Here is a 20,946-nt window from a genome sequence, read left to right as displayed (position 1 = left end):
GTGGCGCCCAGAAGAATTCTTCATCTAGATAAGGCTTTATTTTCATCTCTATTAGGCTGGGGTGGGGCTTTCTAAGCTTTGTATACCTGCTGCCTCTTCTCCACATCAGGGCAGGTTTCTGAGGAAAAACCCCAGGGCTTCTGAGAGAGGTGTTCCCCCACTTGAGTGTTTAGATGCCAGCCAGCTCACGTGCCTTCTGGGCTCAGATCATTCTTATGGGATAAATGTTTAACCAGTGTGTGGTCGGAGTCTCTCAGGTTGTGGGTGCCTTGCTGAGGGCCAGGTGAGGGCTTTGAAGGTAGCTGGGAGGTCTCCCTGCCACCCAGCCAGGAAAGAGCGTCCTCTTGTCTTTATGAAGTCAAGAAATGCTGTCTTTCCAGGATTTTTCTCAAGCTGATAGTGAGTACCTGGGTGATAAAAAGAATTAACTGCACTTGGCTGCTAACCAAAATGTTACAGGCACCTCAGAAGAAAGGGCTGGTGGTCTGCTTCTGAAAAATCAGTCATTGAAAACCCTGTAGGGCACAGCTCTACTCTGACACACACGGGGTCGCCATGAGCTGGTTTCAACTCAGCAGCAACTGGGACTGGTAAATAGGGAAACCAAGACTTTAATTCTTTGGAAACATTGTCCTTTAAGCAATTTCTTGGTGCCCATAGGACATGGGCCCAACCCAACTAAGTCTGCTGATTTGTGAATATTTTATAGTTCATGAAAAAGGTAAAAAAAGATCATAAAACCCTGGAAGGTAGGGGGCCCCGTATCTCCCCAGGAGCACCGACATATTAATTTGTTATCAGTTTTCCCCTATCTAGAAATCAAAGATGGACAGGACCATATAATTTTTTATTGTGGTAAACTATATGCAGTGTAACAAAACATTCGCTATTTCAACCATTTTCACATGTACAATTCAGTGACATTAAGTTCATCATGTTGTACAACCATTACCACTATCCATTACCACATTTTTCCAAGGACCATATAATTTTGAGGGCAGAGTGTTCCCAAACTTCAGTGTCCATGAGAATCACTGGGGAGCCAGTTAAAAGATCTAAACTTCGAGATCCTAGTCTGATTCCTTCACCCTTCCTTCCTCCCACCGTCCCTCTCTCCCTTCCTTCCATTCAAAGCATGTTTATTGAACTTCTACACGGCACTGGGTTTTTCTGGGTACTATGAGTAGGATTGCCAGATTTAGCAAATAAAATAGAGGATGCCCAGTTAAACTTGAATTTCAGATCAACAATGAATCACTTTTTAGTGTAAGTATGCCCCAACTATTCTATGAGATATACTTATGCTAAAAAAAAGTTCATCTTTTATCTGAAATTCCAATTTAACTGAGCATCTTGCAGGTTATCCGGCAACCCTAACTGTCCCAAGCACTGTTCTGGGCAATAGAGATACAGAACCGACCAAAGCAAGCCCCTGACTCATTGGAGCTGACGTCCTAGTGAGTGAGACAGATGAGTAAACAACACCTGCTAATGATCACCGAGGTGTATTGGAGGTGGTCAGTGGTGATTTCCTTTCGCTTGGAATTGCTGGGGCCCCTCCCGGCCAGAATGTCTCAGTGGCTGGATCTCGTGGGCCCTGGGAGGGGGCCACTACCCTCAGTAGGGTGTGGGGGTAGGAGCCTCCTCTGACTAATGTCACCTTGGATGTCTACCCCCATATCCCAACACTAGCTGCCCACCTACACCACCTGGGGCAGTCCACATCCTTTTCTGGAAACCTGCTCTTCAAAGGAACAGCCAACCAACCAACCTGTTGCTGTCAAGTCAGTCCCGGCTGGTGGCAACCACATGTGTGTCAGGCTAGAACTGTGCTCCATACGGTTTTTATGGATGATCTCTCAGAAGCAGATCATCAGGCCTTTCTTCCAAGGCACCTCTGGGTGGACTTAGTTGGTTAGCAGCTAAGCATGTTAGCCATTTACACCACCCAGGGACTCCTCAAAGGAATGTACCTCATACAAATTGAAACCACAATGCGATACCACTGTACACCCACTGTTGTTTTTGTCAGGTACTGCCGAGTCAGTTGCGACTCATAGCAACCCTGTGTACAACAGAAAGAAACACTACCTGGTTCTTCGCCATCCTCACAATTGTTGCCATGTTTGAGCCCATTATTGTAGCCACTGTGCCAATTCATCTTGTTGAGGGTCTTCCTCTTTTTTGCTGACCCTCTATTTTACAAAACATGATGTCCTTCTCCAGGGACTGGTCCATCCTGGTAACATGTACAAAGTACGTGAGGTGAAGTCTGACCATCCTTGGAGCATTCTGCCTGTACTTCTTCCAAGACAAATTTGTTCATTCTTCTTTCTGGCAGTCCATGGTATATTCAACATACTTCACCAACACCATAATTCAAGGGCATCAATTCTTCTTTGGTCTGCCTTATTCACTGTCCAGCTCTCTTATACGTATGAGACAACTGAAAAAACTATAGCTTGAGTCAGAAGCACCTTAGTCCTCAAAGTGACGTTTTTGCTTTTTAACACTTTAAAGAGTTCGTTTGCAACAGATTTGCCCAATGCAATATGTCATTTGATTTCTTGACTGCAGCTTCCCTGGGCATTGATGGTAGATCCAAGTAAAATGAAATCCTTGACAACTTCAGTCTTTTCTCCATTTATGATGTTGGAGCTCTGATCGCACAGTGGTTAAGAGCTTGACTGCTAATCAAAAGGCTGGCAGTTCGAATCTACCAGCCACTCCTTGGAAACCCTATGGGGCACTTTTACTCTGTTCTGCAGGGTCTCTATGAGTTGGAACCGACTTACTGGCAACGGGTTTGGTTTTTTGGTTTTATCATAATGTTACTTATCAGTCCAGTTGTGAGGATTTTTGTTTTCTTTATGTTAAGGTACAATCCCTACTGAAAGCTCTAGTCTTTGATGTTCATCAGCAGGTGCTTTGAGTACACTTTCAGCAAGCAAGGTTGTGTCATCTGCATATTGCAGATTATTAATGAGCTTTCCTCCAATCCTGATGCCCCGTTCTTCTTCATATAGCCCAGCTTCTTGAATTATTTGCTCAGCATATGGATTGAATAAGTATGGTGAAAGGATGCCACCCTGATGCACACATTTCCTGACTTTAAGCCATACAGTATCTCCTTGTCCTGTTTGAACAATACCCACTAGAATGGCTAAAGTTAAAAATCCTGAGCATACTAAGTGTTATAAGGAAGTGGGGCAGCTGGCACTCTGGAACACTGCTGGTAGGGATGTAAACCGGTACAGTCACTTTGGAAAGCAGTTTGGCAGTTTCCTAAGAAGTTAAACACATACCTAGCCTATGACCCAGCTATTCTACTTCTAGGTGTTTATCCAAAAGAAATGTTGTATATAAAAATGTTCTTAGCAGTGCTATTTGTAATAGCCCCCAAGGTGTAACACACCAAATGGCCACCGTCAGGCGACTGGATAGAAATTATGGTATATCCGTACACTAGGGCCCTGGGTGGCACACACTAACCTAATCCCACCTAGTGGCACCATGGAAGAAATGCCTGGAAACCTGCTTCTGAAAAGATTACATCCAAGAAAACCTGATGGAACAGTTCTGCTCTGTCACACATGGGGTCGCCATGAGTCAGAATCAACTCCACTGTACTGGGTTTGGTTTGTTTTCCCCCTATACAGTGGAATAGTCCTGACCAAGAAAAAGAACCAAACCACTGATACACACACAACCTGGATGATTCTCAAAATAATTATGCCAAGTGAAAGAATCCAGACCCTCCACGCCGACCATACTGTATGATCCCAATTCCAGAAATGCAAACAGATATACACTGAGAGAAAGCAGATCACTGGGTGCCTGTGGGCAGGGCAGGGGCTGGAGGGAGGGATTATGAGGGGGACTTTGGCAGTGATGGATACCCTCACTATCTTGATTATGGCCATGGCTTCGAGGGTATATGCATATGTCAAAACTCAACAAATTGTACACTTCAACTACGTGCAGTTTTGTTGTTGTTAGGTGCCGTCGAGTCTGTTCCGATTCATAGTAACCCTACTGCCTCTCAATTATGCCTAAAGGAGAGCTATAAAAATGAAAAAGCCACTTTTAAAAAGTCACATGCAAAGGGCATGAGCACAAGGGGCTGGTGGGGGTCAGGCTGTGAGGCAGCACTGGGCACCAATCCCAGAGCAGGGAGGTGGGAGCAGCTGGGGGGTGAGGAGGGGACATAGATGAAAGCAGAGTGGGCCCTGTACCCTCCCCAGGAGCAGCTCACGCTCTGGGTGGGTGATACAACCTACCCTGCTGTAAACAGCCTTGTGGGAGGTCCACTAACGGAGACACAAACCATAGCTCTCCTCAGAGACGTGACTGACTTCAGTGAGGAGGATTGGGTGGTGAGGCTTCTTGGAAACCATAGTATTTGAACTTGTTGTTGTTAGGTGCTGTTGTGTGGGTTCCGACTCATAGCAACCCCATGCACAACAGAACTTAACATTGCCAGGTCCTGCGCCACCCTCACAATCATTGTTATGCTTGAGTCCACTGTTGCAGCCACCATGTCAATCCCTTTTGTTGAGGGTCTTCCTCTTTTTGTTGACCCTCCACTTTTCCAAGCATGATGTTCTTCTCCAGGGACTGGTTCCTCCTGATAACATGTCCAAAGTGTGTGAGACACAGTTACACCATCCTTGCTTCTAAGGAGCATTCTGGCTGTACTTCGTCCAAGACAGATTTGTTCGTCCTTTTGGCAGTCCATGGTGTATTCAATATTCTTCTCCAAAACCATAATTCAAAGGCATCAATTCTTCTTGGGTCTTCCTTATTTATTGTCTAGCTTTCACATGCATATGAGGTAATTGGAAACACCATGGCTCGGGTCGGGCACACCTTAGTCCTCAAAGTGACATCCTTGTTTTTCAACACTTTAAAGGTGTCCCTGCAAATGTACCTCATGTGCAGCCACTACCCATCTGTCAGTGGAAGCTTGCGTGTTGCTAAGATGGTGAACAGATTTCAGTGGAGCTTCCAGGCTAAGACAGGCTAGGAAGAAAGGCCTGGTGATCTGCTTTCAATAACCAACCATTGAAAACCCCTGGATCACAACGGTTCAATCCGCACCCAATCTTGGGGATAGTACAGGACTGGGTAGCATTTCGTTCTGTTGTGCCACATGGAAGGCAAGAATTCTACCTCTGAACTGCCACTGCCCTCAGTATACTGATAGGGTAGAAATGATAAAAGATGTTTATTAGTTGTCATCTTGTTTCAAGATGGTGGGTGCACTTACAAAGCCAATGCCCTTGAAGAGGAGAGTAGGTTGATCTCAAGCAGTGATTCTGTTGAGAAGTTATTGGTGGAGCTAGTGAGTAGGCTCTCTAAATGGTATTGAACCCCTGGGCAAATGAAATCAAGTTCTTTCTGGTCATGGGCAATGCTGGCACACCCCTCTGTATATTGGCGGCATCGTGACAGGGTATCCTGCTAGGGGCTGGTCAGGAGTAGGGCACAGGTAATGTTGTCATTGGGCCCTACCAAGTCTGGGAGGGGATGTCAGCACAGCCCATCTCCAAATAACCTTCTTGTAGGAGACGAGCACCATGAAAAACAGATCTGCTCACGGATCTAGGGTTGGGCATCTGTAAGGGTGGAGAATGGATGTTTTAGCCACAGTGAGGTGAAATCCGTAGGTTCTGAAAGGTTTTGTACCAACCTCTCACTTCTTGGTGTGTTTATGGTTGACAAAATGCAAGATCAGGTTCTTTCTGGCAACAGACTTTGCTGGTGTTCTTGTTCTTTATTTGTTCTTCATTTGTTCTTTTATTTTGTATTATGGAAAATTTCTAACATGGATGTCTTAGTTACCTAGTGCTGCTATAACAGAAATACCACAAGCGGATGGCTTTAATAAAAAGAAATTTATTCTCTCACAGTCTAGTATGCTAGAAGTCAGAATTCAGGGTGCCAGCTCCAGGGGAAGGCTTTCTCTCTTTGTCAGCTCTGGAGGAAGGTCCTTGTCATCAGTCTTCCCTTGGTCTGGGAGCTTCTTCAGTGCAGGAACCTCAGGTCCTAAGGACGTGTTCTACTTCCAGCACTGCTTTCTTGGTGGTATGAAGTCCCCATGTCTCTCTGCTTGCTTCTCTCTTTTATATCTCAAAAGAGATTGGCTTAAGATACTATCTAATCTTGTAAATCTTATCAATATAACTGCCACTAATCTATCTTATTACATCATAGTGATAGGATTTATAACACATAGGGAAATCACATCAGATGACAAAATGGTAGACAGTCATACAATACTGGAAATCACAACCTAGCCAAGTTGACAGATATTTTTGGGGGACACAATTCAGTCCATGACAATGGAGAAGAATCATATAAAAGACACCGCCCCATGCACCCAACACAAAGATCAACATTTTGCTCATCTTTTCTTGTGATTGACATTTTTTCTGATTTTCATTTTATGATCTATTAAGGTATAACAGTCTTACAGTACACAGGTCGATGGATTTTTGCCTTTGTATACACTTATGAAACTGCCATCCAAATCAAGATAGACAGCATTCCCAGTCCCCAGCACACTCCCTTATGTCCCTTCCTGGGGTCTGCACTTTCATAAACTGCAGACACAATGGAAAAAAACAAAAACAGTTGCTGTCCAGTCAACTCCGACTCATGGCGACCCCATGTGTGTCAGAGGGTTTTCAACGGCTGAAGTAGATTGAAAAACCATAGGGTTTCCAATGGTTGAAGATCAGCAGGCCTTTCTTCCAAGGCATCTCTGGGTGGACTGGAGCCTCCAACTTTCTGGTTAGCAGTTGAATGTGTTAACCCTTTGTGCCACTCAAGGATTCCTGCAGGGCACATGGTGGCATTATATTGGGAAAAATATTTCTACAGATAAATAGAAAAGTTTTACTTCTTTACTTCCTTTCTTCCTCCCTTGCCCCTCCTTGCCTCCTTTCCTTCCTTCCAAGCTTATTTACTGACCTAGTTACTGGTCTAATTAGGAAAGTAAACTCTGGGTTATAAAGAGACTAATTTGGAATCAGAGATTAACTGTTGTTTTGGATTATTTGTGTTAATTTTAAAAACCTTCCTTCTTGCCTACCTGCCTTCCTTCCTGCCTGTCTGCCTCCGCCTTCCTCTCATTGAACACTCTTTGGCTAACTGCTGGTCAGGCTGATCCCTACAGTGGACACTGGAGAAACAAACAAACAAACAAAACCAAGCTTGGAGCTTGCCCCTCCCCAGTGTTCAGTCTCATGGGTGACGAGAAATGACTGAAGCGGCTTCCTAAAAAAAAAGAGTGAATTGCCTGGCCCCAGAGGTTTTCAATGTTGAGGCCTGTGTAATTTAAGGACCTGATTGGAGGCTGAACTAGTTGACCTCGTGTTTGTGGGAGTGAGGCCAGAGGGGCCTGGAAGGTGGTGACACCCCATGTTTCCGCAGACGCTGCAGGAGATCTTCCAGGCGGAGAACACTATCATGCTTCTGGAAAGGTCCATTGTGGCCAAGGAGTGCCCACTCAAGGTGGCACAGACGAGGCTGGAGTGCCGAACCCGGCGCCCCAACGTGGAGCTGTGCAGGGACATCCCGCAGTTCAAGTGAGTGCTGGAGGCCTGGTGGTCCCCAGGGGTCCTGAGAGGGGAGTGGTGAGTCTCAGGAGCTCCCAGGAAGCCTGGGTCTGAAAATCCCACCACTCAGGACTTCTAATCCCACAACTGTTGAGCCCTGGGTGGGGGTCTAGAGCACCCAGCCCACCGTCCTGCTGGACGGCTTTCCATCATGGGGAAGTCTCGCTCCTCTCTGCCTTGCAGTCTTTGCAGCTGTCTACATGAGGGGTGGTTTCGTAGCACCTCTGTGCTCTGGAAGCCCTATGGGTTTCCCCTCAGAGGGAGTCTCTGAGGCTGGAGACATGGCCTTTGCCTCTGATAGCTTCGCCCTCCTTCTAGGCTCCGTGAAAGAGGCACCCAGCACATGCCTCCCTCATTCTCCCATCTCCCTCTCTGTAGTGATCCCCCTGGTGAGCCCTCAGACACCAGTTGCCGTCAAGTCAACTCCAACTCATGGTGACCTCATGCGTGTCAGAGTAGAACTGTACTCCGTAGAGTTTTCAGTGGCTGATTTTTTGGAAGTAGATTGCCAAGCCTTTCTTCTGAGACACCTCTGGGTGGACTCGAACCTCCGCCTTTCATTTAGCAGTTGAGTGTTTTAACCATTTGCACCACTCAGGGACTCTGGGGAACCCTTGGAACAGCCTAAGCGTTTGCTCACTGGGTGGGCTGTCTTGTTTACCGCTGTCTCCTGGCGCCTGGCCCAGGCTTCCGCACATAGTACATCTGTGCTGAAGGGCCGAATGAGCTGTGCCTTGTCCTCTGCTCTCACCCAGGCTTGTGAATGAGGTGTTCACTATCGACGACACCCTGCAGACCCTCAAACTGAGGCTGCGGGAGACGCAGGACACGCTGCAGCTGCTGGTAATGACCAAGTCCCGGCTGGAGCACGAGCTGGCCATCAAGGCCAACACGCTCTGCATCGACAAGGAGAAGTGCATGGGCATGCGGAAGACCTTCCCCAGCACCCCGCGCCTCGTCGGCTACACCTGTGCAGCCGCCCGGCCCTTCACGCCCTGCCCGGTGCCAGCTCACTGCGTGACGTAAAGTTGGAAAAGTCACAGACACAAAATAAAAGAAAGTGTCATTTTCTCCCTTTCCTCCTATCATGAAAAAAATATATATTAAAAGTCAAAATAAAATGTGGCAAAACCAAAGGTCCAGGGGGTCATTCCTTGCTGCGGAAGAGGCTTCCTGGCCGGCCCTGGGCGGAGACACAGCTTCACAAGGTGTGAGCGCCCCTGGGAATGGAAGGGGGACTCGTTTTTTCACCCGCTTGTCCATTTAGGAGCACAGTGAAAACCGGTGTCCAAAGACTGGACACCCAGACCCAGAGTCCAGAACCCAGCTGTGCCACTTACAGCTGTAACAGATCGCCTCACCTGAGTGCCCTCATCTATGAAATGATGTCACTCAAAGGCAGAGGTGACAGTTTGGAGTGTGGGGCAGTGGAGAAACTAGAATTTGGAGTCAGAAGTCTTAGGGTTGAATCCCAGTCTTGATGTTGTTATTGTTAGCTGCCATTGAGTCAGCCCCCGACTCATGGTGGCCCCATGCACAGCAGAGTGCTGCCCACGCCTGCACCATCCCCACGACTACCTGTGGATTGCACCGTTGTGACCCACAGGGTTCTCACTGGCAGATTTTCAAAAGTAGATGGCCAGGACTTTCTTCCTACTCCCCCTTGGTCTATAAGATCCGCTGAGACCTGTTGAGTATCATAACAACATGCAAGCCTCCACTGACAGACGAGTGGTGGCTGCGTATGAGGTGCAATGGCTGGGACTCAAACCCAGGCCTAATATATGGAAGGTGAGAATTCTACCACAGAACCACCCTCTCATCTTACAGAGTCACTTGCTGTGGCATATTTGTCAAAACTGAGAAAGTAACCTTGGTACATTACTATTAACTAAAGTCCAGGCTTGATTTGGATTTCACCAGGATTTACCCTGCTCCAAGATGACATCCAGGGCACCACATTGCACATAGTCTCCTCTTGGCTGTGCCGGTTTCTCAATCTTGCTGTGTTTTCCATGACCCTGGCAGTTTTGAAGAGTACTTGTCAGGCATTTTTGTAGAAGGTCCCAAATTTGAGTTTGTCTAATGTTTTTCTCTTGCCTACCCTGGGGTTATGAGGTTTTGGGGAAGAATGCCACAGAGAAGCCTCTTTCTCATCACATCACACCAGGGAGTACATGATGTCCTCATGACATCACCATTGATGTTGACCTTCATCACTTGGTTAAGGTGGTGTCTGCCAAGTTTATTCACTCTAAAATTACTAAAATGACTGGGGAATTTTCCCTTCCCATACTTTGTTTTTTTGGCAGTGAATCCCTACATCCAGCTATGCCCCCGCAGCAGGGGTTAAGCTCCACCTCCTGGAAGGAGGGCTATCTACCTATATTATTTGCAATTCTTCTGTAAAGAAGTTATGTCACTTTTCCTTCATTTGCTTATTCATTCCATCATTGATTTCTATCACTACGGACTCATTTATTTTCTAGTTTGAGTTATAATCCAATTCTACATTATTTGTTGCTCAATTTGTTCCAGCTTTGGCCATTGGGACCTTCTCCGGTTGGCTCCTGTGTCCCTTCGGCATGCCCCACCCTTACTTTCTGGCATTTACTTTCCAGGCCCATCTTGTGTTTTTCCTGCCCCAGCCTTAGAATCAGTCATTTCTCTAAGGAGTGGTTCCTTTTATTGGAAAATGGGATTTAGAAACCAAGGTCTGGGTGCCGGATATGCTCATTGCTGAGAAATGTTATTTTTCATAATAGTAATAAAAAGGACTACACGGTTGGTGCTTAGGAGGCCTTGGATGAGTTTGCGAGAAGTGGTTTTGCCAGAGTGATGGGTGATGGGGGCAGAGGGCGGAGTGAGGAGGCTGGGGGGCCCTGAGATTTTAGTCACTTCTGTACCCTTGGTAAGGAGCCCTGGTGGTGCAGTGGTTAAAGCGCTTGGCTGCTAACTGAAAGGTCAGTGGTTCAAATCCACCAGTCGCTCTGCAGGAGAAAGATGCAGCAGTCTGCTTGCACAAAGATTTATAGCCTTGGAAACCTTAGGGGACAGTTCTCCTCTGTCATATAGGGCCACTGTGAGTCAGAATTGACTGGATGACAACAGGTTTTGTTTTGGGTTTGGTACTCCTGGTCCCTGCACACAGCGAGTGATCTATAAATACCTCATTGGGTGAATAGTAAATGGCTAACAAATACGTACAATGCACGGGATTTCATCTGGGACGGGTGAGCGATTTCTGAGTCTGAGGAGAAAAGGAGTGTGTTTGCATTTGGGTGGGAGGAAGGTATGCTCCCAACCCCATCTGCTGTTTACAGCTGAGACCAGGTGGTATGGGATCTCCACCCCCCTCCCCACCCCGTGGCTCTCAGAAGCTGGCGCGTGGACCACAGCCTCACAGGGTGTCTCCCCTGCTGCAGACATGGCTGTGGCAGGAAGTCCTAGAGACACCCCAAGCGATGGCTCCCTGCCAGGCCTGAGGACAAACTGAGGGACCTGGAGGGTTTCCCAGATGACCTGCTTCCCTGTTGGCTCAGGAGGGATTTGTCCAGCTGGTTCCAGGGAACACACAGCCCGAGGAGAGTGTATGGAAGTGTGGATGTGTGTGCATATGTGTATGCGTGTGAATGTATATAGGTGTGCATGTGTGCAGGTGCGCATGTGTATGTGTGTGTATCTGTGTGTTCTTGTGTATGTGTGAGTATATGTGTGTTCTTGTGTGTGTGTTTATGTGTATGTATATTGTGTATGTGTGCATGTGTGTGCATGTGCATGTGTGTTCATATGTAGTATGTGTGTACATGTGCATATGTAGTATTATGTGTGCGAGTGTAGTATGTGTGTCCATGTGCATGTGTGTGCATATGTAGTATGTGTGTCCATGTGCACAGGTGTATGTATGTGTGCAGGTGCACATGTGTATGTGTGTGCATTTGTAGTGTTGTGTGTGTGCATGCACATGTGTGTATGTGTGCACGTGTAGTGTGTGTGTCCATGTGCATTCATAAGTAGCATGTGTGTGCACATGTAGTATGTATGTGTGCATGTGCATGTGTGTTGATAGGTAGTATATGTGTGCATGTGCATGCATGTGTAGTATGTATGTGTGTGCATCTGTAGTATGTGTGTGCGTGTGTAGTATGTATGTATGTGCATGTGTAGTATGTGTGTGCATGTGCATGTGTGTTCATAGGTAGTATATATGTACATGTGCATATGTAGTATGTGTGTGCATGTGCATGCATGTGTAGTATGTGTGTGCATGTGTAGTATGTATGTGTGTGCATGTGCGTATGTATGCATATGTAGTATGTATGGGTGCACATGTGTACGTGTGTGTGTGCATGTGTAGTATATGTGTGTACACGTGCAGGTGCACAGTTCTGGCCTTCTCGTTCCTCCATGGCCTAACCCAACAATTTAGCATTACACTAAAGACCAGGCCTGGTGCTAGAAATCTAAAAGTCTTGAAGATAGAGATAGGTGAGAACTCATAAGAAGGAAGATGAAGTGGAAGATGTAGGTGCTGACAAGGCTGAAGGGCCGCGGTCCAAATCTCCATTTGCAGGAAGTCTTTTAAAACACATTGAATCACTTGCCAACATTTATATGACAAAGACTGCCTAGGCAGAGCAAAAGGCAGTGGGTCCACATGGAGCAGCAGGAGCTCAGCATCATGGGGCTTCAGGACCAGGGGCCTTTTCAGACCCAGCTGTTGGATAAAGGACCCAGTTAACCGGTTGCCATCGAGTAACCCTGACTTACGGCGACCTCATGGGTTGCAGAGTAGAGCTGTGCTCCCTAGGGTTTTCATGGCTATGCTGTTTCCAAAGATCTCCAGGCCTTTCTTCCATGGCACCTCTGGGTGCATTCAAAGCGCCAACCTTTTGGTTAGGAGCTGCACACTTTACCCTTTATGCTACCCAGGGACCCCCTAAGTAAAGGAAGGCCTCACCACTGTTTCAGGAGATGAGTATACATCTGAAATCCATTTCTGAAAATCTCCTTTGACTCCTCAGAATTTCTTCCCCTAGAACTTGTTGGGCCCTTTCACCTCTTTCATAGGGTGATTGCGAGGACTAAGTATGACTCTGTAGATAAAGGATATTCAGCAGTATTTTAAAAATAATACCTCACAAATATTGACTTCTTGCTCTGTGCCAGGCAATTTAAAAGTACTATCTCATTTAAACCATCACTCAGCCTTATATCATCGTGTCATTTTATGGAAATGTAAAGCGAGGCACAGAGAGGTCAAGGAACTTGCCCATAATCACACAGTGAATAAGTGGCTGAGCTGGAACCTCTTACCGAAGCCTCCCAAATAAAGGAAAAGCTATTTTTTAGGGTGGACCTATAGTCTAAAAGGGGTCTGGCAAGGCCACTGGCAAAGGTCACCTCCACAGGCTGGACCAGAGGTTCCCACAGCCTCACCCACTGAGCAGCTGACGTGGGAGAACAGCCTTTCTCCATCCCCTGCGAACAATTACTACTTAATAATAAATGAAGATAACATTGTAGCTTGAGAGCTTGCAAGCTGCTCAGCACTTTACCCTCTATTGTGGGCAACCCCAAGCCCATCCTGTAAAGCAGGTGCTGTGCCTGTCCCCATTTGACAGGTAAGGAAACCAAGGCACAGAGAGGCTAGGTCACTTGCCCACAGCGACATAGCTAGGATGAGCTGGCACTGGCCTCCAGCTCTTATGCACCCCCCAGGTGGCTTCCCACAGGCACTCCCACCCCACCCCCTCACTCCTAGACGGCTCCAGGCGATAAGGCATTGGAGGTGGGGCAGTGAGGCAGCTGCATTTTTTTGCCTTGTCCAGAAATGCCAACGCATCACCATCACACAAAGTCCTAGCTGTTTGCTCCTGTGGTTCTGGTGCTCCTGATGAGTGTCCCCTCACGCAGGCTAGAGGGCAGGGCTGGAATGGACGGCAGGTTCAAAGCGCACAATTAAAATTCCTCAGGGAACATTCCTGGTCTATTGGGCTGGGGGCTGGCTTTAACCCTCTCACTGCATCTTCGCCAGTCCATGTGACCCCCAGACAGGCTCCCAGGAGGGCAGACGGAATTCTCTGTCCCAGAGATAGCCAGCCCCACCCTCCTCTCCACCCAGCAAAGCTGCCTGGGATTCCTGGCGCTCCTCTGGAGGCAGGCGGGGTGTGGGCACCCATGGTAAGCAGAGCCTGACTGGGGTGTCCGAGGGGCTGCTGGCAGGCCCCTCCCAGGCTGTGCCACATGCCTGGTGTTTTGGGTCTTGAAGTCTGTGTGTGTATGTGTGTGTGTCCTGGCTAGGGACAGGAGGGGGTGTCCACAGCTGCCCACAGCTCAGCCTCAAGCTGTTGGTGGTCTTAGAAGACGAGGGATGTTGAGTGAGACAGCACTGGCCTTTCTGATGGTTCTGTGGGCCTCCTCTTCCCGTAAGGGGTCATCCTGAACCTGGGAAGTGAGAAGCAGCCCAGGAACCGCACCATAGCAGGACCAGACTAGGGTGAGGCAAGCAAGGCCCCTGGGGCACAGGATGTAAGGAGGCCAGGTTTGCCTCACTCTCAAGGGGTTGAGAGAAAGGGGGAATGCAGAGTGATTGCTCCATGGTACAGGGTTTTATTTTGGGGTGATGAAAACATTTTGTAATTAGATAAAGGTGATGGTTGACAACATCGTGAACGTACTAGATGCCACTGAACTGTTCTCTTCAAAGTGGTGATTTTATGTTACGTGAATATTGCAATTTTTTAAGAAGACCATCAGCTCTGGCAGGTAGAGCCCAACCCACGTCCTCCTCTTCCCAATCTTACTGTACCTTTCTAAGAAAAGTTCTGTGTGGACTCTGGAACATTCTCACTGAATGTGAGAACACGTACTGATTAAAAATTTGGAGAATATTTAGAAAATTTATACACTAAATCAATGTATGCTTTTTACAAAATGCAAGGAAGCCCTCACTCTCAGGGGCCTGCAGTGCAGGGCAGGGGCCTGCAGGGACCCAACCCCAAGAGCAAGTGCCTTCTTAAATTTTGTACCTCACTTGCCCTGTCCCATTGCCTTCTGAGGGCCCTCTGGGCTTTCGTCTTCTGTCACCCCTCCCCCCACTGCATGGGGTTTGAAGCCCCTTGCCTGGATTTAAATTAGGGCCTGCAGCTCACTCTCTGGGTGATTGTGGCAACTCAACTGGTCCGAGCCTCAGTTTCGACATCTGTAAAACAGGCACAACAATGATAGTTTCTACTCACAGGGATATAGCAAGGTTATATGTAATATGAAGGGCTCCTATTGAGACTGGCACCAAAACCAAAAAACCAAGCCTACTGCCGTTGAGTCGATTCCGACTCATAGTGACCCTATATGCCAGAGTAGAACTGTCCCATAGGGTTTCCAAAGAGCACTTGGTGGATTCCAACTGCCAACCACTATACCACTAGGTTTTCCTAGACTGGCAGAGAGGGGCTCATTCACTGGTTGTGATGACCAGGCTGGTGCTGCTGGCCCCCTGTCCCAGCCCCGAGCACCACAATAGTGCCAAGACCTCCTTCCCCTCCCCATGCCCAGGTCTTCCCAGCCCAGGATTCGATGATCCACACAAAGATTTAACAAGACGGTGGGGTGTCCTTGGTGAAAGGGGCTCCCGTGGCTGCCTCTGGCATAAGAGGAAGGGGAGAGGGGGTTGAGCACCCCAGGAAGGGAATGAGCAGAAGGAAATGACACAGAAATGAGAGGACCCTTGGAATGGAATGATGCAGAAAACACTTGAGGGAGATGGCCCTCTTTCCACTCTACCTCCCCATTCTGGCTTCTCATAAACTCAGTGGACTTGGCTTTTCCCAGAAATGGTACCTGTTCACAGGACAGGTCATTCCTCCCCTCCCATCCACTTTCCACACTAGGTACCAGTTGCCATTGAGTCGACCCTGAGTCATGGCAACCCTATGTGTATCAGAGAAGAACTGTGCTACACAGGTTTTTTTTTAATATAATTTTTGTTGTGCTTTAAGTGAAAGTTTAAAAATCAAGTTAGTCTCTCACATAAAAACTTAGATACACCTTGCTACACACTCCCAATTACTCTCCCCCTAATGAGACAGCCCCCTCCCTCCCTCCACTCTCTCTTTTCGTGTCCATTTCGCCAGCTTCTAACCCCCTCTGCCCTCTCATCTACTCTCCAGGCAGGAGATACCAACATAGTCTCAAGTGTCCACCTGATCCAAGAAGCTCACTCCTCACCAGCATCCCTGCCCAACACATTATCCAGTCCAATCCATGTCTGAAGAGTTGGCTTTGGGTATGGTTCCTGTCCTGGGCCACCAAAAGGTCTGGGGGCCATGACCACTGGGGTCCTTCCAGTCTCAGTCAGACCATTAAGTCTGGTCTTTTTATGAGAATTTGGCATCTGTATCCCACTGCTCTCCTGCTCCCTCAGGGGTTCTCTGTTGTGTTCCCTGTCAGGGCAGTCATCAGTTGTAGCTGGGCACCATCTAGTTCTTCTGGTCTCAGGATGATGTAGTCTCTGCTTCATGTGGCCCTTTCTGTCTCTTGGGCTCGTAATTACCTTGTGTCCTTAGTGTTCTTCATTCTCCTTTGATCCAGGTAGGTTGAGACCAATTGATGCATCTTAGATGGCTGCTTGCTAGCATTTAAGACCCCAGACACCACTCTTTAAAGTGGGATGCAGAATGTTTTCTTAATAGATTTTATTATGCCTATTGACTTAGATGTCCCTTGAAATCATGGTCCCCAAACTCCTGCCCCTGCTACACTGGCCTTCGAACATTTAGTTTATTCAGGAAACTTCTTTGCTTTTGGTTTAGTCCAGTTGCACTGACCTCCCCTGTATTGTGTGTTGTCTTTCCCTTCACCTAAAGCAGTTCTTATCTACCATCTAACCAGTGAATACCCCTCTCCCACCTTCCCTCTCTCCTGTCGTAACCACAAAAGAATGTTTTCTTCTCCGTTTAAACTATTTCTCAAGTTCTTATAATAGTGGTCTTATACAATATTTGTCCTTTTGCAACTCACTAATTTCACTCAGCATAATGCCTTCCAGGTTCCTCCATGTTATGAAATGTTTCACAGATTCCTCACTGTTCTTTATCAATGCATAGTATTCCGTTGGGTGAATATACCATAATTTCTTTATCTATTCATTCGTCGATGGGCACCTTGGTTGCTTCCATCTTTTTGCTATTGTAAACAGTGCTGCAATAAACATGGGTGTGCATATATCTGTTCTTGTAAAGGCTCTTATTTCTCTAGGATATATTCTGAGGAGTGGGATTCCTGGATCGTATGGTAGTTCTATTTCTAGCTTTTTAACGAGGCGCCAAATCGATTTCCAAAGTGGTTGTACCATTTGACATTTCCACCAGCAGTGTGTAAGTGTTCCAATCTCTCCATAGTCTCTCAAACATTTGTTATTTTGTGTTTTTTGGATTAATCCAGCCTCGTTGGAGTGAGATGAAATCTCATTGTACTTTTGATCTGCATTTCTCTAATGGCTAATGATCGTGAGCATTTCCTCATGTATCTGTTAGCTACCTGAATGTCTTTTTTAGTGAAGTGCCTATTCATATCTTTTGCCCATTTTTTAATAGGGTTATTTGTCTTTTTGTAGTTGAGTTTTTGCAGTATCATGTAGATTTTAGAGATCAGACACTGATCAGAAATGTCATAGCTAAAAAGTTTTTCCCAGTCTGTAGGAAGTCTTTTTACTCTTTTGATGAAGTCTTTGGATGGGCATAGGTGTTTGATTTTTAGGAGCTCCCAGTTATCCAGTTTGTCTTCTGCATTCTTAATAATGTTTTGTAAAAAAAAAAAAAATTTTTTTTTTTATACTGTTTATGCCATGTATTAAGGCTCCTAATGTTGTCCCTATTTTTTCTTCCATGATCTTTATCGTTTTAGGTTTTATATTTAGGTCTTTGATCCATTTTGAGTTAGTTTTTGTGCATGGAGTGAGGTATGGGTCTTGTTTCATTTTTTTGCAGATGGATATCCAGTTATGCCAGCAGCATTTGTTAAAAAGACTGTCTTTCCCCCATTTAACTGTTTTGGGGCCTTTGTCAAATATCAACCGCTCATATGTGGATGGATTTATGTCTGGACTCTCAATTCTGTTCCATTGGCCCATGTATCTGTTGTTGTACCAGTACCAGGCTGTTTTGACCACTGTGGCGGTATGATAGGTTCTAAAATCAGGTAAAGTAAGGCCTCCCACTTTGTTCTTCTTTTTCAGTAATGCCTTATTTATCCAGGGCCTCTTTCCCTCCCATATGAAGTTGGGGATTTGTTTCTCCATCTCATTAGAGAATGTCGTTGGAATTTGGATCGGAATTGCATTAAATGTATAGATCGCTTTTGGTAGAAAAGACATTTTCACAACATTAAGTCTTCCCATCCACAAGCAAGGTATGTTCTTCCACTTATGTCTCTTTTGGTTTCTTGCAGAAGCGTACTGTAGTTTTTTTTGTATAAGCCTTCTACATCTCCGGTAAGATTTATTCCTGAGTATTTTATCTTCTTGGGGGCCACTGTAAATGGCATTGATTTGGTGATTTTTTTCTTCAAAGTTCTTTTCGTTGGTGCAGAGGAATCCAACTGATTTTTGTACGTTTATCTTGTATCCCAATACTCTGCTGAACACTTCTATTAGTTTCAGTAGTTTTCTGGAGGATTCCTTAGGGTTTTCTGTGTATAAGATCATGTCATCTGCAAATAGAGATACTTTTACTTCTTCCTTACCAATCTGGATGCCCTTTATTTCTTTATCTAGCCTAATTGCTCTGGCTAGGACCTCCAACACAACTTTGAATAAGAGTGGTGATAAAGGGCATCCTTGTCTGTTTCCTGATCTCAGGGGGAATGCTTTCAGGCTCTCTCCATTTAGGGTGATGTTGGCTGTTTGCTTTGTATAAATGCCCTTTATTATGTTGATGAATTTTCCTTTTATTCCTATTTTGCTGAAAGTTTTTATCATGAATGGGTGTTGAACTTTGTCAAATGCCTTTTCCGCATCAATTGATAAAATCATGTGATTCCTGTCTTTTGTTTTATTTATGTGATGGATTACATTAATTGTGTGTCTAATGTTGAACCACCCCTGCATACCCGGTATGAATCCCACTTGGTCATGGTGAATTATTCTTTTGATATGTTGTTGAATTCTATTGGCTAGAATTTTGTTGAGGATTTTTGCATCTATGTTCATGAGGGATATAGGTCTATAATTTTCTTTTCTTGTGGTGTCTTTACCCGGTTTTGGTATCAGGGATATCGTGGCTTCACAGAATGAGTTTGATAGTATTCCATCATTTTCTATGCTCTGAAATACCTTTAGTAGTAGTGGTGTTAACTCTTGTCTGAAAGTTTGGCAGAACTCTGCAGTGAAGCCCTCAGGACCAGGGCTTTCTTTTTGTTGGGAGTTTTTTTGATTACCTTTTCAATCTCTTCTTTTGTTAAGGGTCTATTTAGTTGTTCTACCTCTATTTGTGTTAGTTTAGGTAGGTAGTGTGTTTCTAGGAATTCATCCATTTCTTCTAGGTTTTCAAATTTGTTAGAGTACAATTTTTCATAGTAATCTGATATGATTCTTTTAATTTCAGTTGGGTCTGTTGTGATATCGCCCATCTCATTTCTTATTAGGGTTATTTCCTTCCTCTCCTGTTTTTCTTTTGTCAGTTTGGCCAGTGGCTTATCAATTTTGTTGAGTTTTTCAGAGAACCAGCTTTTGGTCATGTTAATTCTTTCAATTGTTTTTCTGTTCTCTTTTTTATATCATTTAGTTCAGCTCTAATTTTTATTATTTGTTTTCTTCTGGTGCCTGTGGGTTTCTTTTGTTGCTCTCTTTCTATTTGTTCAAGTTGTAGGGATGATTTTTTGATTTTGGTCCTTCTTTCTTTTTGTATGTGTGCATTTATTGATGTAAATTGGCCTCTGAGCACCACTTTTGCTGTGTCCCAAAGGTTCTGAAAGGAAGTGTTTTCATTCTCATTGGATTCTATGAATTTCTTTATTCTATCCTTAATGTCTTCTATAATCCAGTCTTTTTTGAGCAGGGTATCGTTCAGTTTCCAAATGTTTAATTTCTTTTCCCTGCTTTTCCTGTTACTGATTTCCACTTTTATGGCCTTATGGTCAGAGAAGATGCTTTGTAATATTTCAGTGTTTTGGATTCTACTAAGGCTTGCTTTATGACCCAATATATGGTCTATTCTAGAGAATGTTCCATGTGCACTAGAAAAGAAAGTATACTTGGTTGCTGTTGGGTGGAGTGTTCCGTATATGTCTACGAGGTCAAGTTGGTTGATTGTGGCATTTAGGTCTTCCGTGTCTTTATTGAGCTTCTTTCTGGATGTCCTGTCCTTCACCGAAAGTGGTGTGTTGAAGTCTCCTACTATTATTGTGGAGCTGTCTATCTCACTTTTCAATTCTGATAGAGTTTGTTTTATGTATCTTGCAGCCCTGTCATTGGGTGCATAAATATTTAATATGGTTATATCTTCTTGGTGTATTGTCCCTTTAATCATTATATAGTGTCCGTCTTTATCCTTTCTGATGGTTTTAACTTGAAAGTCTATTTTGTCAGAAATTGATATTGCCACTCCTGCTCTTTCTTGATTGTTGTTTGCTTGATATATTTTTTTCCATCCTTTGAGTTTTAGTTTGTTTGTGTCTCTAAGTCTAAGGTGTGTCTCTTGTAGGCAGCATATAGACGGATCTTGTTTTTTAATCCATTCTGCCATTCTCTGTCTCTTTATTGGTACATTGAGTCCATTTACATTCAGGGTAATTATGGATAGGTATGAATTTAGTGCTATGATTTTAATGTCTTTTTTTGTGTGTTGTTGACAGTTTCTTTTTCCCCACTTGATTTTATGTGCCGAGTAGATTTTCTTTATATATTGTCATTTCCTCATATTTGTTGTTGTTGATTTTGTTTCTCCTGAGTCTCTATTTTTTCTTGTATTTTATTTTGATGAGTACGATAGTTTGTCTCCTTTGTGGTTACCTTATTATTTACCCCTATTTTTCTAAATCTAAAACTAACTTTTATTTTTTGTAACGCCGTATCTTCCTCTCCATATGGAAGGTGTATGATTACATTTCTTAGTCCCTCTTTATTATTTAATGTTGTCTTCTTTTATATAATAACATCACTGTTACCCTGTTTTGAGCTTTTTTTTTTTTTAAATAATAATCTTGCTTTGTTTTTTTGGATTTCCCTGTCTGGGTTGACTTCTGGTTTCTTTGCCCAGTATTCTAATCTTGGGTTGATACCTGATATTATTGATTTTCTAACCAAAGAACTCCCTTTAGTATTTCT

The 20,946-nt window shown here is 45.0% G+C and overlaps 1 protein-coding gene across 1 annotated transcript in view; it reads left to right on the top strand.

Moving 5' to 3' along the window:
• Positions 1 to 8,648, top strand: part of TEKT5 (tektin 5) — a 56,395-nt gene extending 47,747 nt beyond the window's left edge. The window contains exons 6-7 of the mRNA XM_003417627.4: positions 7,438 to 7,592; positions 8,378 to 8,648. Coding sequence (XP_003417675.2) covers positions 7,438 to 7,592; positions 8,378 to 8,648 — 426 coding nt within the window. The remainder of the gene's footprint in view (positions 1 to 7,437; positions 7,593 to 8,377) is intronic.
• The last annotated feature ends 12,298 nt before the right edge of the window (positions 8,649 to 20,946 follow it).

The sequence above is a fragment of the Loxodonta africana genome, chromosome 12, assembly GCF_030014295.1.
Source record: "Loxodonta africana isolate mLoxAfr1 chromosome 12, mLoxAfr1.hap2, whole genome shotgun sequence".
Taxonomy (NCBI): domain Eukaryota; kingdom Metazoa; phylum Chordata; class Mammalia; order Proboscidea; family Elephantidae; genus Loxodonta; species Loxodonta africana.
Note: the sequence above shows the minus strand (reverse complement) of the source record. Positions and strands in the feature narration are given on the sequence as shown.